The sequence below is a fragment of the Nannobrachium achirus genome, assembly GCF_963921795.1.
Source record: "Nannobrachium achirus genome assembly, chromosome: 20".
NCBI lineage: Eukaryota > Metazoa > Chordata > Actinopteri > Myctophiformes > Myctophidae > Nannobrachium > Nannobrachium achirus.
The window spans coordinates 41274528-41297209 of NC_137827.1; the positions used below are offsets into that span (position 1 = coordinate 41274528).

The following is a 22682-nucleotide window of genomic DNA, read 5'->3' on the forward strand; positions in this document are numbered from 1 at the left end:
CTTTTTAAACTGCATCAGTGCTGAAGATACTGTAGAACAGTGGTTCTCAAAATGGGGTCTGGTGACCCCCTGGGTCCTTGAAGATGGTTCCAGGGGGTCCCCAGCAAAATGAGTTAATACAGCATCAATGAGTTCAAACCTAGAGTGTCTTTTTGAAAATAGACAATCTACAACCTCACTTGAAGGCTATCTTCTAAATGTGGAATGTGAAAAATGTGGAATATATTTTTGTAACACATTATCTTGTATGGGAGTCCCTGGCACACATTTTGTCAGATGGGGTTTCCGCAGCCAAATTCACATTAATACCCCACCTGAGTATGTTTAAGTATGTTTTAAAAGTGAGTTTGGCAGGATATAAACAACACACATAGGTAGGGTGACCATACGTCCTCTTTTGCCCGGACATGTCCTCTTTTAGGGGGCTGTCCGGCCTGTCCGGGGGGGTTTTATAGATTCCTTCAAATGTCCGGGGTTTCGCGCATATCAGCGTTAAATCATGGGCATTTACAATGCACGTTCAGTGGTTCGTTTGTAAACACAGCGTGAAAGACGGATTTCCACCCCTTAACCCCGGAACGTGTATTATTCATACTACTCTGCTGTCTCCGCTGCGATCCCTCCCTCCCTCCCTCGTTCAGATGCGTCGCTGTTCAGACCAGACTCAGAGCAGAGCTCGGCAGCTTGCGCTGCGCAGAGCCGATTCAGCCGAACGATAGCACTGCAAACGCAATTAATGCTGGTTTACACTGATGAAATGCACGACAAGTGCCAGTGTTTTCGTCTTGGTGACCAAATGAGAAGCAGAGCGTTCACTCTGCAGTCTGCATTAAAAGCTGGCACTTCTGTGTCCATTCCATCACAACTAAAGGTATTTAGACACTGCAAAGTACAAGACAGTCTGTGCGAGGTGAGAGCTCTTCTGCTAACTAAATTGACAGAATATGTTTTTGTTGTAGGCTACAACCTTGTAAAGCTGAAGATACGGTGGTTTGAAGAAACCACCGTATATTTTATTTAGTTTCTTTGTAATACAAAGCTGAACGTTCATACAGGAGTCAAGAGCACTTTAAATCAGTGGATCTGTAAAGGGTCAATTTGGAACCCCCTCAAAAATAAATACATAACTAATAATATTAGTGGTATAGGGCAGTGGTTCTCAACCTGTGGGTCGGGACCCAGGGGGGGTCTCCAAATTATTTTGAGGGGTCCCCAGATGATTAACTTGATGTGCAACATTGTTTTCTCACTCAACAGTATGAGTACCTCTAAAATGGCAAATTAAACAAATATTAGAGGCAGAAATTGTGAAAATAGCCGATCTACCAAGCATGTAGATCTGCTATTTTCTCAATAGAATAGAATTATACAAAATGTAATGCCTCAACTGTAGTGTTTGTGCTCGTAAGGGTGGAGGGGTCTCTTGTTTAAATATGATTATTTTGGGCTAATATATATGTGTGCATGCGTGCGTGCGTGCGTGCGTGCGTGCGAACGTGCGTGCGTGCGTGCGTGTGGTATGCCGGGTAGAGTGTCCTCTTTTTGGGGATTCAGAATATGGTCACCCTACACATAGGTAGGCCGACTAACTGTACACACACTAACTGGAAAAACTGGAAAACTTCAGATGTTCCTTCCAACATGACCATTTTGATTTAACATTTCTTGGCACTGGTAGACATTATGTCGACATATTGGTCTTACTGGCATCAGAGAGGTGAGTAAGCTACCAGTAGATGTCTGTTGCCATATTTGCCAAGTGTAAAAGTGAAAGTTGAACTGGTGAAATTGCAATGATGTGTTGCTTGCCAGTGCCACCTCAACACGTGTGTAGGACAGGGCACCAAAAAGGTGGTATTCAACATTTTAATATCCCTCATATGCCAGTTCTTGTCTGTTATGTTATGTTATGTTATGTTATGTTATGTTATGTTATGTTATGTTATGTTATGTCTGTAGGCTATGTTACTCTGTTTGGAATAGCCGAGTTTTAATTAAACTTGAGGAGTGCACAAAATAAATGGAACCAACTGGGCCCATTTAGTTCCATTTATACACTCTGGCTGCAACTATTGATTATTCTATGGATTACTTTATTTGATTAATAGAATAATCGGAAAAAGCACAACAAGCTAGCTCACAAGAAGATGGGCTATTTTCACTATAATTGAATAAAAACGCCTACAATTATATACCCACAACAAAATTGATCAATCGTAATCGATTATTTTTTAAAGATTATTTATATAAAAAAAATAGGAATCCATTATTAAATGTAGACCTACTAGATAAACTTATGCACCACCCCTAGTAGGGAGTTAATAACAAAAGAAAAGACAAAGCCAGGCAGTTTACCTGGGGCAACAGAAGAACCACAGCAGCTGTCAGAGAGGCCACGGTTTGTGTTTCATGGGCGGATCTTCACAACTCTTCTCCACTCCCCTCCTAAACTCTGGACTACTTCTAGTAGGAGCGCTTCTCCACTGCCACTATAGCTACGTTTACGCACGTGGGGAGCAAACAACTTTACGCGTCTTTCTACTGGACTTTTTAATCATCAACACAAACCCAAGTAGATCTATATGAGCACCCTTGCACTGACCAGCAGCTCTCCAGCCAATGCCGCTATCAGTGTTAAATCTGACCGTTTCTTCAGGGGACTTTGTTTTGTGTGTGTGCGGAGGAAAGACTGTGGTGAAAGTGTGAAGCAGAGACCTGTTGTTGAGCATGAGCGTTAACTGTGCGGCGACGGATCTGATTCGGGGCCCCAGCTCTGCTCCTCTGCAGCCGCGTTCTTAAAGCTGAGACATTGTGCATAAGTATGGTAGATAAAGGTCCCCTGTTGACTTCTGCAATCATCTTCTATCTGTCCATTGGGGCGGCGATCTTCCAGGTCCTCGAGGAGCCTAATTGGAAGCGTGCGGTAGATAAATATAGTTTTGACAAGAAACGGATCCTTCACGACTATCCCTGTCTGAAAGAAGATGATCTGGACAGAATATTGGAGGTATGGCCAATACAAACAAACGTTTGCACTTTCATATAACACTTTGCATTGTCCCTCTACGCGTCATGCATTCCCATGCACAGATTAGACTATTTAGGTTATTAATTATTACATCTAGCCTACTAGTATTTTATTTTACATAAAACACACACGTCAGAATGTCTCCGAATCATATCCCTGCTTATCAGGTGCTCTAGAATAGCCATAATAATAAATTATGATGGGTTTCATCAAAGGGCTGATTTTCACTGCTGAACTCCTGCAGTAGTCTAATCAGTTATTGGGCTGCGTGCCCAATAACTGACATGGATTTTAGGTGCAGAGTCAGTCAGACTGACTTTAAGGAAGGAAAAGAGGAAGGCCTTATCATTTACATGACAAGATTCCATAACAGGTCCTAACACATCATACAATCCTGTAAGCATGAGGCAGCACTTACTGTAAAGCCCAATCAAGTTTGATATGCAGCCATAATCTTTGAAGATGCAACCTAAAAGGTGTGTGTGTGTGTGTGTGTGTGTGTGTGTGTGTGTGTGTGTGTGTGTGTGTCACACACACAGGTGAGTTGCCTGTAGGGATGTTGTTTACATGGCTACTTGTTATAACTAAAGCACTTGATTGGCTTCCCTGATATCGACTTCCTGCATGTTTGTTTGTTTTTAATTGTGGTCAGAATGTCTGTGTGTTTGGAGCAGTGAGCTGTTGATAGAGGAACTATCAGTGGGCTAGCCTTAGGCCTTTTTTAAATGCATTTTGTCAGTGCATACCAAATACTGTCTTGTAGAGATAACATTTCACTCTCTTACAGTAGAAGGTGTCGCTGACCTTGTTGGCAACAAGTGAATGTAACAACAACAACAACACTATGATTGCACAGGTGTTCATGCCTGTTGGCAATGCTATGGCCTTATTTGTCTTTCATGTTCCTTTAAAAATGTCTGAGGTTGGATATCCTTTGTTTTTTTAACTTTAGCCTTGAAACGTGTCTTATAAACAACTGCCAACTTGACTCTTTCACGCTTCATTCAGTGTTTTGTCTACTGAATGGTACTATATTGTCGCTGTCGGGTGGAAACCTTGTACTGTCCAAAACGTAGTATTGTTTATTATTATTTACAAAAAAATGAAAATAGCAGATCTACAAGCTCACAACGTATCACAATGCAACACATTGTCAGCATGTAGATCTGCTATTTTCACAACTTGTGTGCGACAGTCTTGCACAATGAAGTAGGGCATTAAACATAAAAAAGTTGAAATATGGAGATCGGAGGTTTCTTGCCCAACAGCAATGATAGGATACACTTCAAGTTCAGAGCCTCTATTCTTGCAAAGCCCCAGCAGACACAAGAGAACATGCCTCAACCTGTCCACCAAGTTGGGGCCACATCAGTATTAGGGAGATTTATTACCCCCCTCTCCCCCCCCACACATACCCCCCTCCCTCCCTTTTTGTGTCTGGTAGTGAAAGGGATAATGTCAATCCACCGCAACTCCTGAAACCTATGCTAAACATTTTTGGCTCGGGTCACCGATGTAAATAACCTTTTCTTCCACGGCACCCCTGAATTAGGTTGTTACTTTATAGCATCTCTTGTTATATTAACGGTACACCATATGTAAATCTTTCCCCCTCAAGATACTGTACTGTAGGTCACAAGGAAAACTGGAGAGAATATTTAGTTTCCATTAGGACAGCCTGAAAATAACTATACTTGGCGTTTAACCACTTAAACCCCAGCATTCCTATTCTGGGGGGAACATTCATGACAAATATCCAATCTACAAGCTCAGAGTCAGTGTTGTGAGCTTATAGATCTGCTATTCTTTGGTGTACTCTAGGCTGAAAAAGAACGCACCAAGTATAGTGTAACTCGGGTCCGTTTTACCAAGTATAGAGGGTCTCTAAGTTTCTAAGATTAAACTGAAGTGACATTGATAAATTCCAAATATCAAAGTATTCTGAGGCACCCCTGGACTTGTGTTAAGGCACACTTAGGTGCCATGGCACCCACTTTGAGAACACCTGCTGGCATATACAAATAAAGAATGAATGAATGACAAGGGGAGAGATGAGTTCCATCTAGTGGCATTGGCACCATACAGCAACTGTCCTGTACCCAGAGAGGTGTCAGACAGGTCAAACTTCTGATCTTGGTACAATTTCTAGTCAAATCTGGGGCCTGACTAAAACTCTTTGACATTTTCTCTTCCATAAACTCTCCAGAAGTAATTGCATGCATTGTACAGGATTTCATAATGCCTTGTAATGCCATAAGGTTGACTATTTTCCTTCAGTTTGAGAGGTGCTTGGCTGAGCACCTGTTGCGGAGGCCATGGACTTGAACTTTACTCACTCGATACTGGGGGAAAGAAAGAAAATATGGGCAGATATTACTCATAGCATGCCCCTTCTGTCCTTTAATATCCCACTTGTACTACGGGTAGAGGCTCAATCTGCAGAAAGCCTGTTAAATTTCCATTATGGAAACTCCGCTTAGCTTGTTAACAATAAAAACAATATAGCAGAGTTAATGAGGGAACGCGACACTCGTGAAAAAGTAGTTTCTTCTCAGCTTTATTACGGGGGCTTTATTGCTAACTTGTAAGAGCCTTGAAGTGGTCACAGTTTTACAGATTTTGATTTTATGGCCCATCAATGTTCGCTCTTGAGACTTTTGTAAAAGTTCAACTAGGAAGGTGGTGGCTCCACGTTATCTCTTGTGCAAATAGGAATTTAACAAACTGGTTGGCTGTGTGTGTGTGTGTGTGTGTGTGTGTGTGTGTGTGTGTGTGTGTGTGTGTGTGTGTGTGTGTGTGTGTGTGTGTGTGTGTGTGTGTGTGTGTGTGTGTGTGTGTGTGTGTGTGTGTGTGTGTGTGTGTGTGTGTGTGTGTGTGTGTGTGTGTGTGTGTGTTGCCCAGAAGCAATGGTGACACAAGCAAGGGGACAGCATCATAAACCTAAGAAGCTGCCATCCCAACCTGTTCTTAAAAGATTGAGGTAGATAATGTGTTCATGTGGTCTGTGTGTGACTCATAGAGGTACATGCAGGCCCACAGCTTGACTTCATATCTCATCGCGATAACCGTTCAGACGGTTCCGCTGACTCTGCACATCCTCACGGTCTTGCTCATCATTTCCTTAGTTTTCCTTAGCCGTTAGAAATGCCATGGTGCCACGAGTCACACTTCTGTAGCCCTTAAACCACAAGCAGCCTGGCATCTGTCCCTATTTTAGGATCCATTGTTTGGCCAAACATTTTGCCGAACAATCCCTCAAAGTTTCCAAACGATTTTCAAAATTGAAAGCAGGAGATCAACCAGCTCAAAAGTAACGTGTTTCATTGCGACGTGTTGTGAGCTTCTGGATCAACTGTTTTCGCTAATTCATTGTGCGATGACGTATATTAGGGCTTACGTGGCTGAGCCCTTATTTATGCCCAGAAGACATTCTAATGTGTGCTGTTTAGTTATTTTCTACTTTTAAACAGATTATAGATTAACCAGTAATGGTTAAGGGATAAGGAAACTACCACTCTGCAAGATCTGTGACTTAAGGTGACCTTTGTGAAGGACCATTTTCAGTTGATTTCAAGTTGTGGGTGAACCTTCATAATTGCTGCATTTTGTCTCTATCTATATACCTTTCATAGAGTGCTGCAGCTACAATACACAGATGTTTAAAATGAAAAGCAATTTCCTGATCTGGGATTTCACAAAGACACGGTTCCAGGAAACCATTGGTATTGATTTCTTGAAGTTCCCTTTACCCCCCAGAAGAAGATTCTCAAGTAGCCACACTGCGGCTGAGTCGAGGATGACTAATCATGTTTGCAGGAGGAATGGCAGGGACAGTTTTTGAACACTGAAAAACATTGTCGACAAACACACATCCTTATCACACAACTGAAAGGAAATAGTCTTCTACCAGAAATGCGTGCACAAGACAAGGAGGCAAGAGTAGCACTCTTTGAGTGGCATGTAATCTTGCCATGTCTGCTTATTATAAGCGACTTTGGGTTAGTTTCAATAAATATTGGTGGTTGTAACTTGTGTTTTTTGGGGCTTGTTTCTAAGTGTAGTTTATTTGGGCTTTCTTCCTAATGTTGTTTAAAACCGTGGTTCTCAAACATTTTCTTAGAGAACCTGAATATGTATTTGTCTGCAAACCCCCATCTGAAAATATTTTGTGCCAGGGACGGTGGATGTTTTAAAAAATCTTACAGATTTGTAAACTTTCTTAGAGACGTAAAAAAGGCAGATCTGTGAGCTTGTAGATCATCTATTTTCGTGTGTGTGTGTGTCTGTGTGCTCATATGGCCCGTAGTCACTTCATTTGGGCTAATTTCCATAGACTTAGTAAGGTTGCTTGATTCTCTCAATCTGGCAACCCTGGTGGCATGCCCGCCTGTGTGTCATGTGCTTGGACTTCTCTGTCTGGACATTGTTTGTTTGAAATGGTCACGTCTTTCATTTCCCCCGCAGAGACAAGAAAAGGAACCTTTAACTGTTCATTATGTAATTCTGAGGTCATGGAAGACAGCCAGGGATCTCAGTTGCTGTGAATTTAGATGTGGGCTATTAATTAACCAGGACCAACTTATCCTTATTGGACTGAACCATTTGGTTTGCTGCAAATGGGAGCGTTGGGGTGTGTGCGCTTACATGTTGATGTAAGTGTTGGAGCACAAGCGCTGCCAGATTTTTTTTGTCTGATCCCATTTCTTTTGTCCTAGACCATCGATGTTCTGATTGATATTTTGACCAACAAATTCAATACATTTTAATCCATTTGAAAAACTGATTTTAACAAAGTTGTTCAAATTAGAACATTTTGAAATGGACGTTCTACAAACTCACAACACATTGATTGCAGCATGATGCACTGTGAGCTTGTAGATTGGCTTTTCTTGGAAATCTCCGGAAAGTCTGTTGACATGTTTGTCCTATAGTGACATGCCCAAAATAGGGATTCCAGGTTGTGGAAGTGGTAAAAGAAATCACAACACTTCGGCTGCATAATTGACGATGTTCTCAAAAAAGGAAAATAATGGTCGCTGACATGGGCCAGGCTGCTATTTCGGGCTGGCTCTAGTGAGACTGTCACCTTTTTTCATTAAAAAAAAAAGTTGTGGCACATAGGGATGGGACGATAATCGATATTATCGTTTATCGTGATAAAAAACACTCACGATAATCGTATCGTGGAGATTTTATTCATCGTCCTCCGTCATGCACTGCGATCGAATCACCTTTTATTTGCCGAGCTGCCGTACCATTTAAACCCTCTATTTGTAAAACTTACTTAAAATATACGTACTTGATACAGTCTTTTTTTCACTCTCTACCAAATCTCTTTGCCAAAAAATAGCCGATCTACAAGCTCACAACGCGTCGCTCACAGCGCGTCGCTCTGCAACGCCTTGTGAGCTTGTAGATCGGCTATTTTTTGGCAAATGCTCAATGGATTTTGATTATCGCGATAATATCGTACATTTCTTTTGACACAATAATCGTGATATGAAATGTTCATATCGTCCCCTCCCTAGTGGCACATGGGTGGCTTGTTCAGCCTGTTCCAATCTCAAGGTTAGTCAAGTCATCAAGTGCGTTCTAAAACAAGTGGTATCTAATGTATGCTCGATTTATTTCCACTGCAGTTTACTGAGAAAGTTAATGAATCACACCATGAGAATAAAGAAAAAAGAAAAGAAAACGCCATGTGTGCACTTGTTGAAAGCAGCCTCTCTCAAATCTCTGTACTGGTATCATATGTGCTGCTTAACAGATGTGAGCTGTAAAAGACGCCCCAAACATAAAGAATCCTTTCACTGTCTGGGAATTTTACTGCGTGGCCCCTTTTTATATTTTTGACCAAATCAAGAAGCACTTGTGAAAAATCGGAATCGATGTACCGTGCACTGTTATATGTATATAAATATATAATACATGTGTATATAAATATATAGAGAGATCATATACTCAACATCAGTTGGTTTGCGTTGCTGTACTTGTCTCTAAGCGCTAATTGGTTGATGCTTGGAAATATCAAAGAGCTCGACAGATTTACAGTCTGTCAACATTGCCTATCAGTTTTTCATCTCAAACGGTACAGAGTGTTATCATCATATACCTAGGCCTATATACTGAATGTGATAATAATTGATCTGTGTAAACGGTAAAACCACAACAAGTGTTGCCAGGAGGCATTGTTTTCAGGTCTCCACCATGTCTGTAATCGGCGTGGTGTGCTGACAGGCAGAGTTTATAAGTGACTTCATTGTTTGCGACGTAGTCAGTCTGGCCTACGCGCAGCTGTCCGCAAGACTCCAGCACAGCCGTGCGCATTCATACGCTCTTAAGAAATGCAGCCAAAAGAGAGTGTCCAAGTGGTGCCCTGGGACAGCCGCTGTGCAGATAGCAGTTGGAGTTTTGTCATTGTGGTTTTGCTGTTCTCTGGTTATCAGAGTCCTGCACTGCAGTGTCGGCTCCCCAAGTCTCTCTGTTTGTCAACGTTTATGGGGGCAGACGAGCTAAGGTGTCCATCACTTTTGAACAAGCAACAAATTGTCTATATTGATTAGGGGTGTGATGATATGAACATTTCATATCACGATTATTGTGATCAAAGAAATCGCAATTTACGATATTATCGTGATAATCAAAATCCATTATCCTTTGGTGGAACATTTGCCAAAAAATAGCAGATCTACGAGCTCACGACACGTTGTGACGCTTGTGAGCTTGTAGATAGGCATTTTCTTTGGTAAAGACATTTGATAGAGTGAAAAAAGACTATCAAGTACGTATATTATAAGTACCTTTTACCAATTATAGAGGGTTTAAGTGGTACCGGTTATGCAGCTCGGCAAATAAAAGGTGAATTGATCCTAGTGCGTGACGGAGGAAGATATCACAAATTAAATCTCCACGATACGATTATCGTGAGTGTTTTTTATCAGGATAAACGATAATATCGCGTATCGTCCCATCCCTAATATTGACAGTGACAAATGCACATTCCAATCCGTGGCCTTAGCCATCTGCACTTGAAGAGCATGTACAGTACCTGTACAGCTCAGCTGAAGTGAACTCGAGGGGAGTTCACAGACTACAGTGACTACAGTCACTTGGACATTAATCCCACCATTATGACTGTTCATAGTCCAACAGTTCCAACAATGGATCTCTGGCTATAGAAAAAAGTGTGGAAGAAAACACAGTGGAAGCATAGAGTCTATTGCAGTATTGACAAGATCCATCCAAGAATTACAAAAGACCCAGTTCAACATTGCTGCAGTTTATTTGCCAACTTGTGATGCTCAACAATAGTATATTATTCACATTTGCTGAAATCAACCATTTTGGGAGTACAAGGAAAGCGGAGGGCAGATGTAGATGGCAGCTGCGGTACTGACCCCAAACCCAAGTTATGAGTGACTTGATGCACGGCTTGCGTCAAGCAACCACTGATTGTTATAGGACTTGCGTCAATCAACCGCTGATTGTTATTTATCGTGTGTGCTTTTCTTGACAGATTTTTCTATTTTGCTAAATGAGGCATTCAATGTAATATGCACGGTTTATGCGTCTTGGAACAACTGTGGAATATTTGGAATTTCCACGAGCAAGCTTTTGTTTGTCAAAAACCATGCTTCAATATCTTTACTGAGCGCATAACCACCATGGTGTAAATTTCATAGTCTTGGTACACAGCAAAATCCAGATTGTTAATTTAACTCTTGGGAGCATAAGAATTGACAATTTTACATTCGTGTTAAATTAACACTCTGGATGTTTCTATTTATTAATTTGCCAGATAGCACACTTGTGTCTCACAAAAGCCAACATTGAGAAATGAAATGAGAATAAGGTTAGAAAACAAAACAAGATGTCTAATAACAGCGTTCCTTCCATGTCATCTGTAAATACTGTATCTGTATGATGTAAGGGAACCTTGCCCTTATATTTTGGCAAGGTTTCAGACCTTGCCATCACCATTGACTCGCGAATATAACATTTAAATTCAATATAAAAAAGAATAATACGTGAAAAAATAAACAAATACAGGAGTTACTTGGCATACCGGCAGTGGTGCACATACGGACAGAGTGACGGACTCTCAGACAAGACTAACAGACAGACGGACGAGACAGACCCATTTCTAGACAGCTCATCTCCTACAGAGCTATCCTGCAAAATGACGTTAAATCAAATTTCGTATGCCAGTCTGTGTGCAGACTACGGAACAGAGAGAAGGGAATGACTGCCCTCAAGGTCATTCACCAATGGGTCACCAAAGATAAGGTGAGGTTCTTGTAATGTTTCTGTCACCTGACATGGCACGTCCACATTGAGTTTCCGTAACTTCCTTGTTTGGCTTGTCATAATGCAATCGATACACTTGATCCAGGGCAAATGGTATTCTGACGTCATGTGGAATGAACTCCCCATGGTTTAGGGTCATGTTATCTCATTTCAGCTACTAACATATCGTCGTTGTCCGATGAAAACCTTGTATGTCCAAAACCGTTCGTTTTGCATTTATCATTTTAAAAATGATTTAAACTAGTGAAAACAGCCGATCTACAAGCACACAACGCCTCGCCACAACGCCGTTGTGTGCTTGTAGATCTGCTGTTTTCACTACTTTTGTGTCACAGCCTTGTATGATGAAGCAGGGCTTTACTTTGCGAAAGAACGTACAAATTTGAAACTTGGAGATACGAGGTTTCTTTCCACCCGACAACGACGATATCATTACTTTCCTGTTGGGATTAAACCATAAACCGATTAACTATTTCTGTTTTGTTCTATTCTGTCCAAAGCAACTTTGAACAGCTACAGAAGTTATGAACAAAAACCAAGAAAAACAACGTGGGATCTTGGACATCATGTGAAAAGTGAAATTAATTCCACAAGCCAGCATTTTGAACAAGGCCCTTAAAACCTATTTGCATGACTGGACTGTTGTGTGCTCAGCAGGCCATACAAAGTGTCTCTCTCTACTTTTCTCTCACAGCCCGTATTGCCTCGTTCTCAGGGTCATTTGTGACCTTAGATGACCATGATTTGACCAGTGACTGACCTTTAGGAAGCGCATGGCATTTGCAATGCCAGGTTTTCAAGGGCCATTAACTGTTGAACAACTAATCTATCTATAAATGCGAGAAGTCTCTGCGTGTCTGTCTGTCTGTCTGTGTGTCTGTCTGTAATCCGCGTATCTCGAGAACCGTTCGTCCCACCGGCTTCAGATTCGGCACGCGCGTTCCCCGCCGCGGCACGGAGTGCAGTGCCGGGTCTCGACCCGACCCGACGCGCGGTTTTCCCGAACCGGCGCGAAACGTTCGGAATCTCCTTATGCGGGGTTGATTGTTGACATCAGGCTGTTCCGGAGGAAATCGGCGAAAGCTCTGACTCATTGTGACATCACTTCATAAAAGGCTCTGACATCACGTACGCCACATGAGTCAACAAAAAATCTCTGTGAGTGTGTATGTATGTATGTAATCCACGTATCTCGAGAACCGTTCGTCCCACGGGCACGCGCGTTCTCCATATATGGGCATAAAATGAATGCCCCCATATATGGGCATAAAATGGATTGCAGACAGACAGATACAGATATCTCCATATATGGACATAAATGGACAGAGGCAAACAGATGGTCAAAGATCTCCATATATGGGCATAAAATGGACGCAGACAGACAGATACAGATATCTCCATATATGGGCATAAATGGACACAGGCAAACAGATGTTCAAAACGGGTCCTATGACAACAGGTGTGAGGTTTGCATTAAAGGGGGAACCGGCACTGTGTCTGCAACACAGTTGGAGGCACAGACAGATACTCCATATATGGGCATAAAATGGACGCAGATAGACAGATATCTCCATATCTGGGCATAAAATGGACCCAGAACTATAACTGCAGTGATCTCCATATATGGACATAAAATGGACGCCGACAGACAGACAGACAGACAGATACAGATATCTCCATATATGGGCATAAATGGACACAGGCAGACAGATGGTCAAAACGGGTCCTAAAGGGCGGGGCATTCATTCCCTATTTACATTGTTCCGAGTTGGCCAGGTCGCCGACTAGCTTCTAGTTTATAATAATTGGCTTGGACCCTTGAGGTTTGTCATCAGTTTGTAAATAAAGTCGTCATATTGTTTATTTTTCGGTCATCAGGATGACCAGAAATTATTTTTAGATTTTGAAGTTTGTGTGCAACACATCCCGCTTTGTTTTTAAAAGAGATGTTCTTTGCATTGGATTAGTACAGTGCATGTGTGCACTCGAGCTGCAAAGGTAGATTAATACTGACCATTTTACTGTGTAGCTTTCACTCCTGTGATTTAGTCGGTACCACACTCTGCTCTCATTTGATCTCATCTTGTATTTCAGTGAATCAGCATTTATTTTTTTAACTTCAGCACTTTTTTTTTAATCCAGCAAGACAGGGTGCCGTGTGCAAAATCAACCTTGTGACACCACAGTGCAGAGAGCTAACCACAGGCATGACGCACAAAAACCTTGTAACTTTCACTTAATTCTGACTCCTATTGTAAACAAACCCTTGACAGCATGTGCTAAATTCTAACGGCCGATAGAATTTCATATTTCGAAGAGAGGAATGGGAATTAACTAGGCTATAGACTACTGTATATACAGTCTCTGTCGGGTAGAAACCTTATATCATATGTACAAAACTGTTAATTTTCAGCATTCAAATTCAAAAGTAGCAGATCAAGACAAGCTCGTTTCGCACCGCGTTTTGAGCTTGTAGATTTGCTACTTTTGAATTTAGTAGTAGTAATTTCCAAAGAAAGTAGTAGAGCGTTAATTTCCAAAAGCCTCTGAGTCTGTCGGGCTGGATTCTTATTTATGTCCCTTCATTCCACAAGACTCCTGCAGCTGTGTTATTATTTCAAACCGATTATCTCTTGCATGTTTACCAGCCCCAGGCCTCAGAGTGGGTAACTCTGCTGTATAGGTGATTTCTTTCACATGGAAATCTTTCAATCCTGTAGTAGTAGTATTATGGGAGGAAAAATGGGTGAGATAAAATAGTACAAACTATGACGTCGGCTTGGTTTCCTTCCTTTGAGTTAACTTCTCCTGCTGCTTACCACTTTTCTTTCTAGACTGTTATCCTGTTTAGAGTGCAACCCTGCAGCTCAAAATATTTGACTTTTTGTGTTTGTGTATGCTTTTCCGCTGGTGTGCGCAGGTGTTTCGTTTCTCACTGGCTGGTCGGGTGACCCAGCAGACACTATCCCCACCCCCGCTTGTAGAAGAACAACAAAAACTACATTCCATGTCATGGCCTTTCCCCCTTCCTGACTGCTGGCCTCGGAGAGTAATCATACTCAAGAGATGCAATTAGCCGAGGCAGCAGTCGAACATAAACTTTGCCTGATGGTTATTTGTCCACTTGAAAATTTCCCAAAATTATTAGATTTAGATTATCTTTTCTTGTCCCCAAAGTTTTTTTTCCTTTTGTATATAGGGCTATATATCGTTTTGTTTGAGTGGTGCTAACTGCATCTGGCTTTGTCTGTATGTATGCATGTCCCACATCTGTATGTCCCGCCCTATCCCACATTGGCCAAGCTTCGCTGGACGCTTGATGATTTTTTAAAATGTATTTATTTTACTTTTTAACCTTTAATTACTTACACCCTATACGAGACCCCAGAATCCATATCTAGGCCCCTCCTTTTCCCCTCTTCTCCAAATATCTATTTCTACACCAGAGCAACACATCGTGAGCTTGTAGGTTTTTCGTCAAAAGTTTGCCCTGGAATAAGAACCCAATCATGTGATTAAGGGATTTTTAAAAGAAAAGCAATGCCCTCTACACACTTTGAATGTGTGCGTGTGTTTCTTAATGAGCCTAATGGCATCGGCCAGGAAAACTGGCACTGGCATTTTTCTTCTCGAATCAAGGGGCGGCATATCTCCTTGAGTCAAGAAGAACATGGAAATGCCAGTTATGTTTCCAGTCATGGTTGGACAAAATGTGTCCATCACGGACATTATGACAGAGCTCAACAGAGTCAACTGTTGATTCAGCAGACAAAAGAATGGCCTCCCCGTTTGCTGGTTAATTACAGAGCTGAGCTATAAGAAGCCTGTTATTATTAAAGAACTGAACGTCTTCTGGTACTTAAGAGCTCAAGTTTGTTTTGCCAACCCCTGCACATTTTAACTCTCAAAGCACATTTGGAGAAATGAGAACTTTGGTGTGGGGGGGAATGCATTGTCCCAGCGCATATTGCAGCGGGTTTGTGAATACCCCAGAGAGAGAGAGCCTCGTTTCTGCTGTCGCTTGTTCAGGCACACGCATGCTTGAGGATGATTGATTAACCATATTGTCTCTCGCAGATCATTTTTTCTTTCCACTCTGGATTGCAGTGGCGGTCTTGCTATTCCAAAGTTGAAGTCGTGTGCTTAAGGTGGATAAACAGTATTAAGATTACTTGCAGATTGCGTGGACTAATAAAGTACAAATTTGTTCTGCTCCCAAGATTTTATAGATTGTGGTGATAGAGAAACCTCTGAGAAAAAGCTGATGTGGAGACTTTTAGTCCTATCATCTAAATGTGTGCGCGGGGTGGCTTAATGGTGATTAAAGCACAATAAACTCTTATGACACAGGGTGGAAAACTACTTTGTATGCAAACGAAAAGGTTTCATGACATCTCATTTCATGACATTTTTCTTGTCTGAAAGAGTTTATCGTTTATTGCATTACAGAAGACACAATCTGAAGAAACACTGCTGACAGTGACAACCCTGTGCAAAACCTGGGGAAACTGGCAATCCAGTACAATCTGTCAGTCTCAGTGTCGTCTTTACAGTATCAGAGAAAAGACTCAGGGTCAAACCTGATGTGAAGGCCTAGGATTATTGACTGCTTTAACTATTGAAAAATGGCAGATATACAAGCTCACAGCGCGGCACCGAGTGCCACGCTGCAAGCTTGTAGATCTGCTATTTTTGAAAAATCATGATTTTTTTTTGCAAGTCTTTGAATATATCTACTTAAAAGCGAACATTTGTAACTAAATATTTACTTCTGGGTGGTCCCTGGAACAACATATTATGAGATGGGGGAGATGGGGGTCCGCGGCCAAATACCTGTAATTTTGGGGTTCCTTGACATTACATGAAAAGGTTTGAGAACAGCATGATTTAGAGGAAGGATTTAGAAGTCGGGTCAAAGATCGGGTCAAAGATATTTCACGATTTTTCAAAAATAGCAGATCTACAAGCTCGCAGCGCGGCACTTGGTGCCGCGTGGTTAAAATCTAACGCGACTCGGGCGCGTTCCAGGTATTTGAGAGTTAATGTAAATTCCCTGGATATAAAACACTCCAAATGCTAAAACCCTTTACATGACATATTTAGGATTTTGGCATTCTCCTTTTGTTTATCATAACAGAGTAATTCCAAAACGGTTATTTAGGGATACTTGCCGTGTACTGGTCGTCCTGTTCCTCCACCAGCGTAAGCAACAGTCGAAACTGTAAATAAACCCTGCGGTTTAGATTGGATCCTCGGGGGTCCCTGCGCGCATGTTGCTGGCTGTAGGCAGTCATCAGGCACGTCAGTGTGTGTGCGGAGATAATATCAGGAAGGATGTGGTGGGGAAACATGGAGGTTGGGTGCAACAAACTTCCGTTTTCTGACAATTTCTTCACCAAACTGGATTCTTATATGGTAGCAAATGATGATTTGGCGTGTGATGTCATTCATGTCCTGTCAGACCTGAGGACGATTCTACAAATGACCTCTTAAATCAGTAGTTCTCACACTTTGAAGATTTTTGAAAAATAGCAGATGTACAAGCTCGCAGTGCGGCACAAAGTGGCGCACTGTAAGCTTGTGCATCGGTTGCCTGGTTAATAAACCAGACCAAACACAACACCACCCCCTGGCGGTAGTGGTGTTGTAGTATGGCACAGATCCATTGAGATTCTATTTCCTCAACCAGCTTCAAGGGTTGGCCAATCAGGGTTGTATGCTTGGGGCACGTGGTTTCTGTAGGCTTGGGGCAAGTGGTTTGGGGCAAACCCCAGACATGGAAACTCTTCCTGAAATCCCAGACTCTCTTCCGAAAAAAAAGTGTGTGATCGAGGCTGACAACGCCAGGCAAGTGCATCGGTGTATCACTGTATCATCAACCCAAGGCTATACTGGCCGTCAATGAAGTATTGATAAACAGACTGATAAACAGACTGTCTAATGTAACTTGTGAACTCTTCATTACTGGTTCAATGCACACTTTCATTTTGATGTTGAAATCTGGCATTTCATGGCTCATCTCTGCACACCTTCGCCCTTGTTCTCTTCGTGACCTCTGTGGTGAGGCCTTTTGTAGTTGTAGCTAGTTGTTTTGGCTTATAGATGTATTCTACTCCATACTCAGTCCTGTTATGTCATCCTTTTGTCTTTAGGTTGTTTCTGATGCTGGTGGACAAGGAGTCACTATAACTGGCAGCCAGCCCTTCAACAATTGGAACTGGCCCAATGCAGTCATCTTTGCTGCAACTGTAATCACAACTATCGGTATGTATTTTTTTGGGGAGGCTGCACCAACTGGTCAAATACAAAAAATTGCCTTATTATTGGGGCATGCAAAGTCAAAGTTGATAGTCATCAACTCAGGGAGACAGAAAGACCTGTAATGCAATTCTTTCTTTTACAGTTAGAGTATTTTGCTTGTTTGACCCGTTTAACTTTGTTCCTTTGGGACAACCTCTCTATCATGGTGGATTGCTTGCCCTTTTGCCTGTGCCTGTATTATCCAAATGTACAGAACAACAACACAGATAAGATAGGATCAGGAAAAGAAAACCTTGACTAGTTGAGTGCTCTTCATTGTTGGCTTAGTTTATGTCAGCAGAGTAATTTTCCAACCATGCCACTTCTCCATATCTTAAATGTCTGCAGGCTTTTCCATTGGGGGACGTAACGTTTATTTCTTTTTAATACGGTATGGTGTTAATGTTGTTTTTAAAAAAAAACATATTTTACGTGCAGGTTTTAACAGATGTGACCTTCTTTACAGGATATGGGAACATTGCCCCCAAAACCTCCGCAGGTCGTGTGTTTTGCATCTTCTACGGGCTGTTCGGAGTGCCCTTGTGTCTCACCTGGATCAGTGAGCTCGGAAAGTTCTTTGGCGGCAGGGCCAAGCACCTGGGACAATTTCTAACCAAGAAAGGCTTTTCACTGGTGAGCTGACAAGCTTTTTCCATCTCTAGCCTTGTAATGTAATTGTAAACCCTACCAGGGACGTGCTGGCCATAGGGAAAAGCGGGACAACTCCCGAACGGCCGGTTCATTCCCGGCCGATCCAGGCCGGCCATTAGGAAAAAAAAAAAAAAAAAAATCTCGGCCTTCGTTCCATTTTGGGGGCTTACAAAGTAAATCGTCACTGTCGGGCAGAAACCTTGCATCTCCAAGTTTCGAATTTGTAACTTTTTCGGGGGTCAGATCTACAAGCACGCCTCGAGGCGTTGTGTGCTTGTAGATCGGCTGTTTTCAACCTTGTTTAGGACAAGTTTTCCACCCGACAACGACGAAATATAACTCATGTAATTGGTCCACTGGCTTGTCACTTTGTCACAAATCTTTGAGTAGCAGCAGCGCTATAGAGAGAGATCTCTCTCTATAGTGCGCAATGAGGGCCTTTCCAACTATTTTTCCCGGGCTGACTCAGGGGCCCAGCACGTCCCTGAACCCTACAGTACCTAACCCTCTGGCATTTGCGTTAAAAATGTCTTTCCTTTTCTTTTGCTTCTTTTCATTTCCCAGAGAAAGGCACAGTTTACCTGTACAGCCATATTCCTGCTCTGGGGTGTTCTAGTGCATCTAGTACTTCCACCGCTTGTGTTTATGTCCCAAGAGAGCTGGACGTACATTGAAGGCCTGTACTTCTCGTTTGTGACTTTGACCACCATTGGCTTTGGAGACCTAGTGGCAGGTAAGGGACATATTTTATAGTATATATCTTGCTCTATTCGTTTCAGTATACAGCAAGTTCTGTTTGCCCAAATCGTATGTGTTTTTTTATCGCTGACTGGAATGACTGAGTCATCGGGTGTTCTTTTGATATTAAGATATATTAAGTTCAATGCATTGTTGTGCACTGATAACAATGCCATTACGGTTAATCACAGTGCTGTTCAAACAAGTCTGTTTATAGAAGCAAAGTCATTCGGGTGCTCTGGTCTGATTTGATTGAACCGCAACGCCATTGGACATTTGCCAAACTGAACCTTTTTTTTCTTCTTTTTTTTCCCCCGCTCCAGGTGTGAACCCCGATGTGGAGTACCCCACGCTGTATCGCTACTTTGTGGAGGTGTGGATTTACCTGGGCCTGGCTTGGCTCTCGCTGTTCTTCAACTGGAAAGTGCGGATGGTGATCGAAGCCCACAAGGCACTGAAGAAACGGCGCAAGCGGCGCAAGCTGTCCCTCGACGAGCTCCGCCACTACAAGGAGGCCCACAAGGCGGCGCTGCGCCTGCCGCCAACCCCCAACGACGTCAACATCTTCAGCTTCCTGTCCAAAAAGCAGGAGGGCTACAACGACCTCATCAAGCAGATCGGCTCCAAGAAGGATGCCAGCGGTGCCAAGGCGGCCAAAGAGATGGCTCGCTCCAAGAGCTGCAACGATGCCCCGGGGTCGCCAAACGGCCACACCATCCTCAGCCTGGACCGCTCGCCGCGCCAGAAGAGACGCTACAGCTTCAGTGACCGCGTCACCGTCGCCTTCTCAAAGTCCAAGAACTACCTCCTCGGCTCCGACAACGGCCTGCTGCTGACGGAGGGCGACGGCGAGCTGGAAGGGGACCCGGGCAGGATGTACGAGAACCAGCTGGACAAGGAGGCGGACCTTGAAAATGGAAGCGGCCAGGGTGGAGGGGTGGGCTGCGGCCACGGAGGCCGGAGGACGTGGGACTCTAAAGAGTACCAGCCGCTGACCTTCCAGAATGCCAACATCACGTTCATCGACGAGGAGAACTTCATGAACACCAACCTTGAGGGGGAGGACGACGACGACACAAAGGCGAAACTGTCCGTCACCACGTGTGACGACAACGTTGAGTCAGAGACGGACTCCAAGGAGGAGCCGGGCTCTGAATCAGAAGGGTCGGTATTCACCACCGACGGCTCAGAGCACGGGCACTCCTATGAGAAACTTGTAGAAGAATATGCTAAGGAAGATAACACGGAATCCTGAGGAAGCGCTCTTTGTTTTGTTTTAAATTCTCTTTTTAGGACTTTGTTATTATAGAGGAGAGTGCAGAGAGATTGGAAACCGAGGGCAGAAACTGTTCTTTTTAAGAAAGTGTTCCCGTCCTTCTAATCTTCGTCAACTGGGTTGGCTGATGTCAGACGGTTCCATGTTGTCCCAGAGGTGATGGGGCGTGTTATTATGGAGGACCGCGAAGGACTCCAAATCAGAGCATGAATGTTCATAGGAAAGGTCTGTTCTCATCTGAACAGTAAGACTACATCACTTGGACTGTCCTTACGAGTTGTTGGGTTTCATGTTGAAGCCTGAACAAATGGACCCGACGTGATATACATTTTAATGAAGACCTGCTCTATTTATTTCATTTATACGGTTGATGGAGTGAATAGATTCCAAGTGTTTGTTGGAATATGTCCATACCAGACACGAAAGCTTTTCCATTAACTCCTCTTCTTCCTTACTCAAAGGTTAATAGGAGATGACAAGAAAATGGCAATGTATTTATCCAGTTGCCTCTTGCATATTCACCATATTGGTGCTTTTATCGTATTTATTAAATGAAGGAAGGAGTGGACTTGTATTCATGGTCTACATGTCTTATGTGTCTGTCATTGCACAATTCCACCAACTGATGACAATGGGCAGGTTAAAGTCCATTTCAATGCAGATTACCTTTTAAAACCTGAGCCAGACATTTGTCCATAAAGAGGATGAAGGTGTTAGGGGCCATAGCTTGTGCTCTCTTAATATCGATTCACGTTTGTTTAATCCATGTGTGCTTGCGTCTGTGATTGCTGTTTCGGTTTGACGGCAACGTTTGGAATGTTATGTCTTCACCAGGGGTGAAGGTCAGTTAACAATGTCAAGAGCCAATACGAGCAAACTTTAAAATTAAAACCATTCAAGTGTCTTTATTAGAGAGGTTTTGTGAATGCTATAAGGTTTTTTCACGACATCTCCCTTATTTTATATACATGTACTGGCTTCAAGCCACAACAGCTTTTATATCTTTGAAAATGTCCCCCAGAGGAATTCTTGTGACGTAGGATCCTCTCTCTCTCAGACACAAACTGGTTTTGTGGACACAGTCTTTGCCCATTGTGGTTTGTGGCTGACTGCAAGTTTGGGTCTCGGTAGACCTGCTTTCTGTGTCTTGGCCCTCTTGACATGGCACTACATAACAAGGTAAACCCCTACTCACTTTCCGTTTCTTCTTAGCACCCTCTCTCTTTGTATTTGCCATGTCAATATTGGCCGAAAGCCGCCGGTAGCCACAACCTCGGCTTTGACTCGGAACATGGCCTTGCCGTCTGTGTTTGCGTTTGGGGGCTTGTGTTGGCAAGAACGAAGGACTGAAATGCAACATATGTTAGCCAGCCAAGGTCAACTTGTGACCAATCCATTCACCCTTGAAGTACAGTACGCTGCGGCCATGAAACATGAGGTCAGCCGTATCGGTGTGTTTTAATTGATTTGAATGGAATTTTCTTTTTCCCCCCTCATGTTTGCACGTGAACGCAACTCCAATGATTGCTCCATTTGTAAAATGAAGTGACCAACAACATCCTGTCCATTGCTTTTCACTGTTTGACCTCGATAGATTCCTTGTTTCCCCTCCCCCCTTTTAACCCGCTGCCTTTTGCACACACAAACTTGCGCACAGAAAGAAACTTGAAACAGTGTTAACCCACCGGCAGTGCGGTGCAATGTCACATGGGGCTCCTTTGAAGTTAAAAGCCAGTACCTTCATTTACCTCGAATTTGGTAACTTCCCAAATCTTTAATAGTATACTGTAAATAAGCAGCTTAATCTTTATTTTTTTATTTTTTCTAGTGATGTTGAGAATCTTCAAAGCCCCAAACTCTGCACCACACATGCCTGCTGATATGTGAAAGTGCCCAAAAAATGTCCCGACTGCAAAGCAGAGGATATACAATGTAAACACCTTGGGAGGGATTCGCCCCAAACTGACCTTTTCATTCACAGAAATGGTCAGGTTAGATGTTTGTTTGTTTGTTTGTTTGTTTGTATTTTATTTTCGTTATATCGTTGCTGTCGGGCGGAGACCTCATATTCACCTCATAGATTTGCACACATTTTCACGACTTTTTCAAAAATAGCAGATCTACAAGCTCGCAGCGCGGCACTCGGTGCCGCGCTGTGAGCTTGTATATCTGCTATTTTTCACTGGTTAAAGCATTCCATAATTCTAGGCCTAAATGGGTTAACTTTGTGGTTTTTCATAAATTAACGCCCTACTTGGGTCGAAACGTAGCACGAAGCGACACGCTGTGAGCCCAGTAGATCTGCTACTTTTGCTTATTATTTCTATTGGAATCCTGAATAGTAGCATTTGAGTTTTCCACCCGACAGGGACGATATCATCT

General features: G+C 42.7%; 1 protein-coding gene across 1 annotated transcript; it reads left to right on the forward strand.

The window, feature by feature from the left end:
* The first annotated feature begins 2515 nt into the window (after positions 1-2515).
* kcnk5a (potassium channel, subfamily K, member 5a) lies at positions 2516-22405 on the forward strand. Its single transcript, XM_080750782.1, has 5 exons — positions 2516-3007; positions 17488-17599; positions 18102-18268; positions 18851-19019; positions 19348-22405. The coding sequence occupies exons 1-5, from the start codon at positions 2822-2824 to the stop codon at positions 20277-20279; spliced, it is 1566 nt and encodes a 521-aa protein (XP_080606908.1). The 5' UTR covers positions 2516-2821; the 3' UTR covers positions 20280-22405.
* The last annotated feature ends 277 nt before the right edge of the window (positions 22406-22682 follow it).